At 48.7% G+C, this 14,423-nt stretch overlaps 1 protein-coding gene across 37 annotated transcripts in view; it reads left to right on the top strand.

Moving 5' to 3' along the window:
* Positions 1 to 14,423, top strand: part of LOC308053655 (uncharacterized protein) — a 130,780-nt gene that overhangs the window by 79,394 nt on the left and 36,963 nt on the right. For 17 of the 37 annotated variants that reach the window (XR_013923724.1, XR_013923725.1, XR_013923726.1 and 14 more), the window contains one exon: positions 8,640 to 13,667. Coding sequence is in view for 5 of the 37 variants with exons in the window: in XM_080365190.1 (XP_080221316.1) it covers positions 8,640 to 8,707; positions 9,877 to 9,947; positions 10,431 to 10,562 (271 nt within the window). In the remaining 32 variants the exon portion in view is untranslated. The remainder of the gene's footprint in view (positions 1 to 8,639; positions 13,668 to 14,423) is intronic. The other 20 variants (XR_013923716.1, XR_013923727.1, XR_013923734.1 and 17 more) reach the window with 14 other exon arrangements.

The raw sequence follows: 14,423 nt of genomic DNA, 5'->3' as shown, positions 1-14,423 counted from the left end.
TTAGCTGGAATTCCTCACCCTCCATCCTGCAGGTCATAATACTAGCAAGTGGGAATTTGATAATAAAATGTACAGATAATTCTGATTCTGCAGCGTTCTCTCTGAACATTCACACAACTGCCCTGACTTCTCTGCCTCTTCCTAGGGCCTTTAGGAGGCAGATGAATGAATGCACATGGCACCTCACAGCCTTTGCTCTGGATAGCATTGCTATGGAGGCATGTCCATCCATGTGCCAGACACCTAGTGGTACAGGGCATGTGTCTTGCAAGTATGACAGCACATGGAAAGGAGTCTTGAAAAGTCAGGTCCTGAAGTGATGCGCTGTGCACACCTTATTCCCAGTGCAGGAGCCCCTTCAGTTGGGGTGCTATCTGTCCTGAAATGTTGACAGCAAAGCTTGTCTCCATGTTTGTGGAAAGGTAATCTCCAATGAAGGAGATCTGCTTGATGGGACTGCCCATGCACAAGCAGAGCTTCAGAAGCAGAAATCTTCCAGACTGTTTGCTGGAGCTGGGCAGCATGTTCTCTGCCTGTTAGTGAGGTTGTAATGCTTTGTTTATTGAGATAGTGTTGCATCATCATAAGGACCTTCTCAAACACTTAGGAAAGGGAATCGGTGTGTGAATTGTTCCTGTCAGATCTGTAGGGTAAGGGGGTAAACTCAGTGGGAATGTTCTCCACATCCTGAAGAAGAAGGTAAGGTGAATGCTTTGGGGACAAGGGAACTGGTAACTTTGCAGCAATTAAGGCAGGTGCCAGTGAGGCTTCAAGCAGGGATGTGACTGGGAAAAGAGCTTACAAAAGAAGTACTAGTAATCTGCCCATCACGCTCGTCTGAAAGTAGAACAGCGTTACTCCATCCACACCTAGGGAGCAGGAAAAGCTGCAGCCAAGTCCAGAGTGACATAGCTACAGCAGACAAGTAGAAGTAAGCAATGAGATTGGCTATAGGTGTCAGCATTAGAAACGGGTGCCAATGTTGAAGTGTGACAGTGGCAGATAAAGGATGGAAGGACAGGAGCTTCAGGTTCAACAGTGCTTATTGTTCAAGCAATAGCCACAAAACCCACCAAAATGCCTGGGTGGGAGGAAGAGAGTCAGTAATGCAGAAGGATATTGGGAGTTATGAGTGCTGAAGGGAGCTTGGAGACAGGGAATAAAGACCAAAGAAGCAAAGAACCGAAGAAGGAATACTTGAAAAGTGTGTTAAATCCTGGGTCAGTGAGTTATGTCATGAATTGATGTGTCCTGATGGCCCCATGGGATTGATATAGGAGATGAGCACAGTACTGAAATCTGCAACAAAAACAGATGAGGATAGGTCGAGAACAGACCTTTGTATCCTGCAAACAGCTCTGCTATGAAATGGAGGCAAGACCCTTGCTACAAGTTAACCCCAAGTGCATTGCAGCATGTTCTGTGATTTTAGGATTGCAGGGAAGGAAGGTGATAGAATAATACTTGGTAAAATCACTCGCATACAGAAACCTATTGGGGTGTGTGTGTGAAAAAATTCGTGGTATGGAGAGAGATGAGAGCTGGACTGCAAGAAGGGAGAATGTAGTAATGGAAAAAAGAACAGTGAGGCTCAACTGATCTTGTCTTGGTTTGGACATCATGCTTAAGGATTCTTGCAGCGCTCAGTAGCACTTTGTGAAGCTGGTGCAGATAGCTGTGGCTCCACCAGCACAGGAAGAGCAGTACTGGACTGGTTATAGCGCTGGCAGGGACATAGCACACTTTCCTGGAGACACCCCCGGAGGTAACGGGCCCTGGGCTCTCAAGAGAGGGACCATTCAGACAGTTCATCTGGAACTAATGGGTCTTGTGCATTTGGTTGGACTGTGCTTTTCTACATACTTTCTGTGTCAGCCCTGAAGTCTGGTGAGGTCTGAACTACACTGTAATCATTTCCACACAAGACAACAAGGGTTGCTCTTTAACCCAAAATTTAGCCTCATATACTCTTCCATGGCAAATAAGCTTGAATAATTCCTGCATTTTAACAATAAAAAAAGTATTTGTCTTAATAACATTGCAGAGGATTAAAATCTACCACCTGTGTAAGCTGGCAAAATGAGGTTTCTGTCTACATCCTAAAGGAATCTGCCTTCACCAACCCCAGTTCTTAGCCTGCTTATTCCTATGTTAGTTAAAGGTGGCACTTCCTGGGGACTTAACTGAGGAGAGGAAGGAGGCAGCAGCTGTGCTCTTCCTCCTGCCCTTGTCTCAGCAGACAAGACTTTGGCTTGCTGCCTTGGGAGGAAGATGGTCACTGCAGTGACTGTCTGAGGAATGGGATTTGTGATGACTGGGATATTTCAGGTGGGTCTGAGTCCTGCTGGCTTGCAAAGAGAATGAATTCAAAACAATCATGAATGTCTGGACCATGTGGGAGCTTCAGCCATCCCACCAGACTTGTAATTGTGGGGACAGCTATAGGGATCAGCTTTGTCATGACCACAGGTGTCAGCTCATCTTACATTAGAAGTAATTTTTGGGCCTTGGGTTGGCTTCACAGAAACAAAAAATAATCTGGAGAGTCTTTCATCTCTGCTAGTAATAAAACAGCAGCAGCACCCCCCCCAAAATTACTGTGATGAATGTCTGTATTCTGTTGAAAAATGAGACCTTTCTTTTTCACATAGGAAAAAATGCATAATTTTATTGTAAATTGTGGTTTCCCCCAAAGCCTGCAAGCAAAAAGGTGTTCCTCTCCTCATGGGCTACAGTGTATTTGTTCCTCTAGTACAGTCTCTGAAAATCTTAGTTGTCTTTTGTAATTGTGCTGTGTCTGATGGAGGGAGCTGCTTTTCTCCAACCTTGAGTCAGGCTGGAGCCCTTGAGTCGCCACTGAGGATTGCTTAGAACAGGGAGGCTGGTGTCTGGGGTATCTACGCCTTTTCTTTAGGGGAGGGAGGAAAAGGGCTTTGCAGAGAGGAATTTCGGTCTGAATCACAAACTATAATTTTGTTTGAAATGGAAGAGTAGGTGCCATGAAAACTGATGAGGGAAGTGCCTTGAACTCTTTGAAAATTCCTGAACTTCCTATTAATAGATCTCTGTTTAAAATAATGTGAAAAATTAAATCTCTCTAAGGCATTGAATCATGTGCATTCCCACGAGTGCTCAGCATGTGTCTGCACTCCACATATCTCATCAGATACCGTCCCTCCCATATTGGCTCCAGGCTTAAATTGCAGCAGGAACCTTGGTGGGTCCTGCAGCATCTCAGCTTTGGAGATTCATAGCTGGCTTGGTGATTTTATAAAACATTTGTGTTCTCCATACTTTATTAGTCACTGACAGACTCATTGTTTATAACATACTTCTCAGCAAGCTGTTTGCGACTCATCGCCCTGCTTGCTTTATAGTCTATAAATATTTAATTCTTTAATAAACTGCTTATATGTAATATCAAATGACTGATGTACTTCTTTCCCCTCTTCAGCAGTGTTACTATTTGCAAAACAATTATTTTGTTTTTTTAAATAGCAATATGTTCTATAAATGCTTGAATTTCCTTTTTCTAGATAGCAATTTCTTCAGGGTATTTGGTAAAATTGACAAGCAGAGCAATGGTTCCTGTAGTGTTATAAGAGCTTTCCCTTCCTGAATCCTCCTTGAGGAGATTCACTTCCAAATGGTCACAGACTTCTTTTAAGAAAATGCTTGGGACACTGGAGGTAATATTTCACACCTGTACATGTCAAAAAGCAGCAGTAGCCTCCACAGGCCGGAACACCTTTGCAGAAACCATGTGAGGACATTGTGTTGTGCAGAGCAGGGTGCCCAGCCTTTCAGCATGGGTATCGTAGCATGAGCATCACCGCCTCTTGCAGCATCACCACCTCCCCTGCCTCACCCATGGACCTGTTGCATGTATGGCACACTCTGTGCTCATTTTCCAAGCTGTAGTCTCCTTCCAGCTCCTCTTTGGGAGCACTTGTAAAAAGAGTGACTCTGACTTTTGGTCCTAAGCTGCTTGACTCTGTCTTCCCTGGGGGTTTCTCCTACCCAGGTGCAGACAGCAGGCTGCATGAAGTCTTCTGGCAGTTCCCAACCTCTCCTTCCCTTGGCCTTCCTCCAGTAATGTTGGATGCTCTCCTGCATGTGATGTGAGTAGGAATCTTGAGGACTGCAGGAAGTGTCAGCCAGGTGAGGCAACTGCTAGATCCATTGATCTGCTTTGCAGCCTGCTCCACGTCTTGGTCAGGAAACCCTCCTAAGGTTTAGCAGCAAGCTCTGGTTGGGGTGGAAAGGCTGCCTTGGCTGCACTGATCCCCACAAGCCCTGCTGTGCTGTGCAGTTAGGGTTGCCTGCCAGTGGAGGCACAGAAGGGGGACTGTGAGACTGCACCACCATCTCTGTGCTTCATAGCCTGTTCTTCAGTCCTCATCTTATCCTCCTCTCCCGGGCAGATTGGTGTTTAGGCTCCTGCCCTCTTAACCCCTTCCCTCATGAGTAAGGCTCATGGTGTGCAAAGGCACTGTTCAGGATTGAGGTCCCTGCTGTGCTGCCAGGGCAAAACCAAGTCGGGGGAAGGATTTGATACCTGGAACGATGACAAGGGCATGGCACATGTGTGGCCCTTCTGTGGAGTCAGTTTGTGCTTGTTTCAGTTATTCCATATTCCCAGGCTCCGTTTGGTCTTTGACAGACAGCGTCTGTATTAAGCTGCTTTGAGGCTGGAGGCCAGAAGGACAGGGCAGGGTTGGGCAGCACCTTCTGGGTTGCTGTTCCACAAAGTCCACACCAGCAGTGCCACTGTTCTGGGGTCAAGAAGCAATTGGTTAGGGTGGATGGGGTGGAGGTGATCTGCTGAGATCACTCCAGCTGATCACTGCTGCTCAGTTTCTTACAGGGCTTTGGGCTGCTCACTTGGGTCTGGGTTGATTTCAGCACAAGCTCCTTTTCATCAGGGCGGCGATATCTCTTAGCCATGCCTTAAAGAGGGCTGTGTGGTCGTGGACAGGATATTCACATCTAACTTCTGAGTTAGGCTGATGATTGGGTTATCCCTTGTGTCCTGAATTTTTGCACGCTGTTTGAAACTGTGAGCAGAGAGAGCCTGGGCTTAGGATTGTTGCCCAGAGGCAGTGCTGATGTCCTATTTTTGATCAGAACTGGCAGGCTGTTGCTGTCTACTCGGTCTCCTGGGTGCCTTTGCAGAAGGGTGTGTGCATGTGCATGACAGAGATGCATCTGTTGAGATGCAGAAGGGACTGGGGGCAGATGATGGCAAGATGGGCCTGTGGTTAGGAGTCTTTAAGCAGCATCGGGCAGCAGCTTTCCTCTTTGCTATGGGTCACTGCATCCTCTGCACACCGGTCCTTAGAGAGATACAGACTAGAGCATAATCCTCCTGTCTGGGGCTCTCAGTGCTCCCTCTGTGATGGGGCCTGCCTAAGGAGACCTGGTTACTACTGTCTGCTTAGAGAGGTTTGCAGCCTCCTTTGGGCAGGTTCTCGTGTCACCTCGGTGTCTGTGACAAATGGCATGCCTTTAGAGGCAGCGGGGCCACCCCACTTTGACAACTGAGGATCTGCTTAGGAGTATTTCTAGAGCTGCAGGTAAAGTCTGTGCATGCCCACAGCGTGGGAGGAGAGGAGAGCTCCTCTCACAACGGGTCCCATCTGCAATAGTCTCGCCTCTCCCTTTTCGGGCAGGGAGGAGAGTGATGCTCCCTCCCTGGAGACCAGGTCTGGCTGCGGCTTTGACCTTACCCATGACCGAGGGTGTGGTGGAGGCTGAAGAAGCTGTGAAGGCAGAGCCATTCAGGACCAGGGCAGGGCAAGCACACAAGGCACAGACCTTCTGAAAGCTGATGTCTAACACAGCTGAAATTAGGGTGTGGCTGTTCGCTGGTGGTCCGCTCGATCTTACTTTGTTCAGCCCTTGCTGATGCATGTAGGTGCAAACCCCTGGCCCAGAAGAGCGCTCTTAGCAGAACAGAGTAGCCAAGAAGTTCTATTTCCACATGCACATGGAATTTTTGTACTTGTAATATCTTTTTTGTACTGCTCACTGCTCTAAGAAAAATGTGTACAGGTGGACCTGGCCAGCTCCTGGCTCTCCGTCCCCCTGGCAGTCTCCCTGATGGCACAGTGGCCAGGAGCTTCTCTGCCCCAGGCCCGGCTGCACTGAGCCCCATGTCCCGGTGTCCTGCAGTGGGGACACAGAGCCAGCATGGCAGGGAGCTGCTGGGCACTGCATCAGAGCTCGGTACCTTGGGAAGTGCATACAAGCCTGGTACCACCCAGCGCCTCAGCACCAGCATGCTGCCGTGATGTCACTCCACCCTCAAGGATGTGGTCAGTCGAAGCCCTTAACACATTCTGCCTCTGGTTCCTCTTCTCCTGTCCCCCTTCTACCACACACTTCACTGAGATTTCTGAATGAAAACCGGGAATTGTCCAGGCATCCAGCTCCCAGCGCTCTTGAGTCTCCAGGTGGCAAGCTTGCCTGGTGCCCTGGCTTAAGAATGAGTAATGATAAATAGGTAAATCACACAGTGGGCTGTGCTGTTCTCTAATGAGCCTGTTCGTCCCGAGCACGGTGCAAAAAACCCTCTTCTCCTTGGTGATAACCTTTCTGGGTATTAACATTATGCATGTATTCATGTGACTTCCTCTGCCTCACCGCCACCTCTTCAACTCATTTAAATAAAAATAATTTATGTGGACATTCCTTCAGTCAGGATTCCCCCCCCCCAATAATATTTCTTTGATGCTATGCACCCAAATGGGGTCGTTATGCTTTTGCATATCATTAGGGCTTTATAAAGAACAACAGCGACATCTGCATGTGCCGCAGCGCTACAGAGATGGGGGGAAGAATACGGAAAACAAACCCCAAATGAGCTCCAGGCTCATCTGGCTCTGTCTTTCCTCAGTGCCTTCGCCACCAGCATGGACACAAGTAATTGTACAGTGTAATCACATCACGGCTCATCTGAATATTCATAACCAAGACAAAGACTTGGAGGAGAAGAAAAGTGGGGGAGGGAAAGGAGGAGAATTTAAATATAAAGCAGCATTTCATTTTGAAGCAAAGCTCTGCATTCAGCTCAAGAGATTGTCTGTCTGTCTGCCATTCGAAAGCAGTGGGCAGTGGTAGCATCGCACACGTAGCCCCCTCCGTGGAGAAAGAAAATAAAGCACAACAACAAACAGCGACAGAACTGCCCCCAGCGAAAGTGATATCTGAAGAGTCGCCAACGGTGGCTAACCAGCTGCTGTTTTTCCAGGAAAGAAACAGTCTATTGAGGGAGCTTTATAAAGACCCCAATTAATATGTTGTGCATGTATAAGATCTACAAAGAGCCCACTGTGTTCCTCCCCCCCACAACCACCACCTTCTCTTCCTGATCAGTGCCAGTGGAGAAGGATCTGAGCTACCAAATAATTGATTAATCACTTCAGCGGTGACAACACCCCTCTCCAAAATAAAGAGAGAAGAAAAACAAACACAAAAAGAGGCAACTGTTTGCTAATCAGCGTGTAAATTACCGCTGGTTCCATCCTTCTTTGTACCTTTAAAAAGGAAAGGAAAAGAAAAAAGATAAAGAGTAGAGAAATATGATCCCCATCTTAATGTATATGTTGTCTTCATTTCTTTTGTATTACTCTGATATCCTTTACTAGTATTAACCCAGAAGTGTGATGTTTGTCGAAGCTGTGGCTGGGTCTGCCAGTTCGTTCCCCAAAGAGCTCCTATTTCCATTCCACTGGAGCTTATATTCCTTTAAATGTCTAGCGCAGCATCATTTCCCCCTTTCTAATACATCACTCTGCTGGAATTAGAAGAATCCAAGGTTATATCCAACTTCAAAGGTTTCCAAGTCATCATGATTTTAGTAAAAGTAGAAGACAGATCATGGAACAAGTCCCTGGCTTTTGAAGATAGGCATCATAGGGACCTTCCTCTCTCTGTCTCTTTCTCGCTCTCCCTCTCTCTCCCCCCAACTTTGTACCTCTCCAGAATGTCCCGCGCTAGCGCGGTTTAATGATATGCAAATGAAATATGCATAAAACCATTCTACTGTATGATGATTAAACACTGGAGACATTAACCACCGACGCTTCACTGTTTGACTATAATAATCTTTCCCGAGCATCCACTTTGATTGCGGAGTTATGGAAACCCGTAGCAGTTGGCAGAGAGAGTAAGAGAGAGAGAAAGAAGGAGAGATGCAGGGATGCATCACCCATCTCTGCATTTATCCCACTCCAGGAGACGTTTCCCCCCCTTTGTACTGCGTTCCTACTGCTGTCTTTTGTAATCCATCCATGCGGTCGCACCAGGGCGATTAACGGGAAAAAAAACCTCTTTTCTCTTAATGTTTCAAAGCTCATTAGCCAAACGATTATTCCTCATTAACAGCGAAAGCTCATTCATTAAAAGAAAAAATATGCCCAAAAGATGCCAGCGCTGTTAATCCTGAGCCTTGTAGCTGGGCTGTAAATCCCATGCTAGTATTTTCCATGCAGAAGGGAAGTGCGCCAATCCACAAAAAAAAAAAAAAAAACACAAGCAAAAAGAAAACATTTTGTGTGTTTTGTAAAATCCGCAAGAGAGGCAATTAATATTCCCGTTGTATGACTTTATTTTTTGTCTCTCCCTTTTGTTTCCAGTGCCCTTCCCTGGCTCGGCGCCTGGTGCCAACAGAACACCTTGCAGGATCCTCAGCAGCGCAGACAACGTAAGTAGCCAGCTGTCCCTTGACGCCCTCTTCCAAAAGCCCCAAGCCCTCCGGACCCTGCAGGGCGCCTGTGCGGCTCTTTCCCTCGCTCACCCCTCCGGAGTGCCACCTGGGTTTCACAAGTAGCACCTTCCAAATCTCTCTGTCTTCAAGTTTGTGCATGTCTGTGTGGCATCCCTCCTCCTCCTTCACTCCCATAGTGGATCTTGTAAAGGGCTTCAGATCGGCCCCATTCATCTCCCTGGTGATAGCAGTGAATGTAGATAAATCTCTGACTGCCTGCTTGCTGCTGGAGTATGATTTTTATTTTGTCTTCGGTGTATACCTAGGTCAAAAAGTGGGATGTATACTGACGTTGGGTGAGTGTGTGTCTGTGTCTGTGTCTTTCTCACTCCGTCTTTCTCTCTCACCCAAGCACACAAACATACATCTCCCTGCATGTGCATCTATGTGCAATACATGCGTGCACACAAATATATACCCCCACACAGACGTATGTGTTTACACACAGAAGTATACACACATCTCCATCATACACACCCCCACACTCACACATCTAATCTGCATTTATCTGAGGCATTGTGTGCATATGTGTATGTGTGTCCATACACACACTGTTCTGTGTGCGTATGTGCATACACAGGCATCTCTCACTACACCGATAAACATTCCCTCTCCTCCCAGCAGAGGCTGTATGCAGCTGCGATCCTGCCCTATAAGAGCGGTATTCCTTCCTTCCTTCCTTCGGTGTGCTGTTTGGAGACCTTCGTGCTCCCTTCTTGGAGTCTCCCGAGCTGCAGAATTGGCACCTTTCCCTGAGGTTGTCCGAATGGCAAATGGCATCGTCTGTAGCTCGCATTCTTGCAGCTTCTTGTGGCATTTCTCTCTCGATGTCGGCTGCTCCCTTTTGTTTGTTGTTGACTGGACTGGGTGTGGATGGGGTTTTTTTGAAGTTAATTGTAAACGAACCTGAATGGCAAACACGCCAACAGCTTGCGAAAAAAAAAAAGGGGGAAAAAAAAAAAGCAAGCCCCACACAAACGCCTTCTGCTGCGACAGATGCCCATGTTGCCCCTGGCATGGAGAACGGGCACAAGGGGTTTGTTGTTGAGGTTTTTTCTGTTGCTGTTTTTATTGTTCGCATTTCCCTTTTCCCTTTATTTTTGAAGACTCCAAGATGCCGGCCTCGGCTTGGAACGGAGCGGTGTCATGGCGGAGACGACGGCCTTTGTCTCACAGGGTGTGAAAGCATCCGTTGTGCTGGCTCCACTGCGGCAGAATGACGTTTAAAGGGGGGAAAAAGTGCTGAAAGTCCAAGTTGTGCAGCGCTGGCGGGGGAGCCCCCGGCCCCACAGCGGCATGCGTCCAAGGAAGGGCTTGCAGCAGAGGAGCCTGGTCTGTAATCCTGGCACTCGCGCCTCCGGTCGCTGCCTGCCGTTTGCTCCTGGGGGTCTGGATAATCTCCCTTGGCTTTACTGCACTGTCTGGCCCGCGCACAGGGCCCCCGTAACATATACCCGCTGCCGCGATCGCAGGGAGCTGTGGCGTTGCCACTGAATGGATGGCACTGTGCCAACTCCGCTGCCATCCGCCCTTGCAGCTCTTTCCTCCCTCCTCCCTCCCGCTTTCCCCTCCTCCTCCTCCTCCCGTCGACTTGATGTTAATTAACACACGGGTTAATTGATTTTAAAAGCTGAAGAATTACAGTTAACTTTTCCCACAGGGTATGGACGCCAGCCGCTTGGCACGGTTCTGCCGCTCGTGCTGGTGCAGGGGGGCAGGGAAGAGCCCGCAGCAAAACCAGCAACTGCGGAGGGATGGATGGACGGTCATCCGCCTGTTGGAGTGCGGCTAAGGGCGGCTGACACGCTCCCACCTCGTCCTGCCGACATGTCACCGCTATATTTTGCTATAAACAATCAAAGCAACCCCTCCCCTCGCCTCTCCCACCCATCCGCCTTTCAGAAAGGCGAGCTCTGTCGAAGTTTAAGCAGGGAAGCCGTCCCCCCCAAAGGCTTATCATAGCACAGAAATGACCAGCCTCTGCAGGGTCTTGCACGGCAGGGCTCCCCAGCCTGGGCACCCTGCAGCCGCTGAGGTGGGGCATCGGAAGACCGCTGTCTGTTAGAGGCTTGCCCTGTCTTCCAGGGCTCTTTTTCATTTCCTTAATTGGCTCAGATACGTCGCTTGGGGTGAAGCATCTCAACCAGGGGAAAGTTAGTTCATTGTAATTACGAGAGAAATAAACCATGTGAGGGCTTTATTTTTTTGCTTTTGCTCTCCCTCGTCCCAGTCTCTGCCGCAAGCAAGGGTGAGTGACGGTGTGGCTGGGAGGAGACGCAGCAGTGCTGGGAACTTGCTGCTTTCACCTTCTTGTGCTTTCATTTTATTTCATTTTGTTTTTTAAAAGCATGAAGCAAGTGAAGCGACGAGAGGAATCCATTATGCAAATCGGGTCACATTTGCATAATGTCTCATGACTGGACTATGCAAATTAGTTGTATAATTTATGAGTGCCAGTGTCTGTCTAAAAGTGTTTCCCAGAATTTATAAAAAGTGAGACGTGGGGAGGGCAGCTGGGCTGGCTGCCCTGCCAGGAGGGCTCTGCGCTTTCTTTTCAAAGTCTTCCCTGAGATCAGCAGCTCAAATGCTCATTAATGAGAAGCAAGCCCCCCTTTCCGCTCTGTCCCCCTCGTTCCATTTTCTGTTTCTCCCTCTGCCAAGCCCCACCTGCTCCCTTCCAACTTCTCCAGGAGGCATTTGGCTGGGGCAGGGGAGCGGGGGCTGTGATGGCTGGGCAGTCCCACGCAGGCGGCTCAGCCTGGGTCTCACTCCAGACGCCTCTGTGACTCCTGCCAGCAGGAGAGACCCCGCAGTTAAGGCAGGTGAGCTCGGTGGGCACAGTGTGCATCAGGGAGCTGCGCTGAGACGCTTGCCTCCGACAGGCATGGTGGGATTACTGCTCCTTTACAATGCGCCACATCTAACTTGTGCTCTGAGCCAGAGAGCCGTCCCTGACCTTCCGGAGAGCTGCAAGGTCAGCGCAGGGGTGGCAGTGCCAGTGGAGGGAGACCTTTAGTTTCCTGCCCAGAGCCGGCAGTGTTCAGCTTCAGCACTGAAAAGGTGTCTGGAATATCTGGAATTCCAGGACAGGTATCAAGACTCTTTTTTCTTTTTTTCTTTTTTTTTTTTTTTTTTTTTTGTTTTTTCCCCCCTCTTCTCTGCGTGTTTGGAGATCTTGGGAGCATCGGGAGAATGCAGGTAGGCTATTTCACACGGGGATGCCGGTGATCTGAGCTGTCTGCACAGGGAGAGGGTAAATAATAACAGGCACGGGCACGTGGAAAGCTGTGGCGTGGCTCTGGTGCATGCCACAGCCTGCCCACTCCTGGCAGTGTCTAGCAAGGAGCAGCAGGGTGGGTGAGCCCAGGGGCCAGGGCAGCACAGCATCAGTTGTCCTCAGCTCTGGGAGGTTCCTGAAAGGGCTTTTGGGCAAAAAAGTAATTTGCTTTTCTTGAGAACCTGCATTTCAGTTGTAAAAACTGTATGTGTTTATCCCTCAGGTTTCAAAAGTTTTGGGGTGTTAGTTACCACCTAAACTGATGAATCTCTCACTTTCAATCAGTTTCAAAATAACGTGAGTCTTTGTATGGTTTATTTAGTAGATGCAGGTCTTGCCTCTTGGCAGTGTGTGTCATGCTGAACATCTCCAGTACAAAGTAGTGAGTTCATAAACTGCTTTTACGTCCTACATTACGTGTAGGATTCCTGGTGGGAATATAAAAGGACCTTCTGTGTTAGGTATAAGGAAGGCAAAACTGGCATGTCTTCTGTCTTGACAAGCAGGTAGCAAGTCAGACTTGACAAGAGGCAGCAGCACATCCAGGCTCCAAAGCATCTTTTGCTTATGACTGCTCAACAGTGGTGCCTCCCAGCTGCACCGAGGGGTGACTGTCCCCGTGCTGGTCCTCACCACTGCCGTTAGCACAGAAGCAGCTGAGTCTGACCTGGAGCCTGTGCAGGATTTGGGCCACTGGGAGTAACTGGTGTGCAGCGAAGGCAGGGCATTTTTTGAGGAGGGGTGGGGGTGGAGCTGTGGCAGCAGAGAGGACCAAGGGCTACGGAAGGGAGCAGTATGGTAGCCCCAAGGAGCAGCCCACAGCCTGGGGACCGGTGGCCCTGCAATATCAGGAGTCAGGGCGGTTTTTAACGTTGAGGCAAACCACCCTGCTCTGCTCATCACAAAAGCTCCTGCAAGATGGAAAGGTGAGGAGAATGTCTGTTTTCTTGTTAGGGTGTTTGGTGTGGTGCATCAGCGGACCCTGCACCAGGACTGGAGATGGTTCTCTGGATGGTACCTGTGATGGGCACTCTTTCAGGGCTGGCCCGTGCTGGGGCCTGGGGCTAGGGGGTGGGAGAAGGGCCTCTGGCTATGGAGCAGCTCACAGGTGTCGGAGGGGATTCAGTCTCTACAGATGTGCCGCTTTTTGATAGTTTTTATAAAACCACCAAAGCTTGTGAACATTCTCTTGTGGTTTTGGTGCTGCACTGAGGACTGGTGAATGTCCTGAGCTTTTTATTTAGGGATGAGAAAGCTTCTTTGGGGTGGGAGAATGAAAGCTCATCTAGCACATGCACTGAAACTTCCATATGTACCAGAAGAGATTTTTCTGGTCTTTGCAGGTCAAGTAACAAGACACAGTAGCATGGAGAATCCCTCACACAGCATTACTCATTTATTGTCTGTTTTCTGTTGTCTGTCTCATTTCCATGGAAGTGATGTTTTTTGCCAGTGGAACAGAGTCCACCTGACAGACCCTCATTGCTTTCTTCCAGTGTCCTCCTGTGCTTGGCCTCTGTGGTTCCTCACCTGTGGCACTGGAAGAATTCCCTGCAGCTCCATCCTTGAGACTTCCTGGGGCCTTTGTCTGCAGTTCTTGCTTTCTGTACCTCGATGGAGGTAAGCCACCTGAAACACTATATAGCAAACTTGTGAGCTGAGGCTTCTCAGCATGTGGGGGCCTCCCCAACAGAGCATAGTTTAGCCATGTGCCTACTAACATTACTGTTGCTATGATTTCCACCACAAAGAGTTCCCACATCCAGCATAGAGTCCTTGTTTTAAAGAATCATATCACCTCTGCCACCTTCCATTCCTCAAGTACCGATGCTGGTTTAAGCAATGGGATACAGTAACAGGTAACCTCCAGGAGCTGCAGTTCCCTCCTCACCTCTCCTGGGTAAGGCATGCAACATCAGGTAGTGTTAGCCCGGCTTGTATGGATGCTCCTGATTTTCCACTCCTAACAGTGTTAAGCCCCGTGACAGTGTGAGCTGTTGGTGCCAGTGCAGTAACCCGCATTCTGACGTGCCAGCTTTGTCCCACACTTTCTGTTTTGCAAAAGAAGGGCAGGGTGTAGGCAGAGGTCTGAACACGGCTTTCTGAACAGGTCTGTGAAGGTACCAGTCCTGCCAACAACAGGCATCGGCCATCGGCATCATGTTACCAGCCTTGGCACACCTGATGTATGTGCCTGACATTAAGAACAGCTTGTCTGCATGGGGCTTATTGCCTGATGGTTGTAGATAACAACAGTTGTAAGCAAAGTGTGTAAAATCTTTAAATCTTTAACAAATCTCTCATTAATCCCGGCTAAGTAGATTAAAGCTGACTGCAGGCTTTAAAAGGAAGCAAGCTGATCACTTGTACAACAGA

This window comes from Falco punctatus, assembly GCF_963210335.1.
Source record: "Falco punctatus genome assembly, chromosome: 14".
Classification (NCBI taxonomy): domain Eukaryota; kingdom Metazoa; phylum Chordata; class Aves; order Falconiformes; family Falconidae; genus Falco; species Falco punctatus.
The sequence above is the reverse complement of the archived record's forward strand: the minus strand, read 5'-3'. Positions and strand labels throughout refer to the sequence as shown.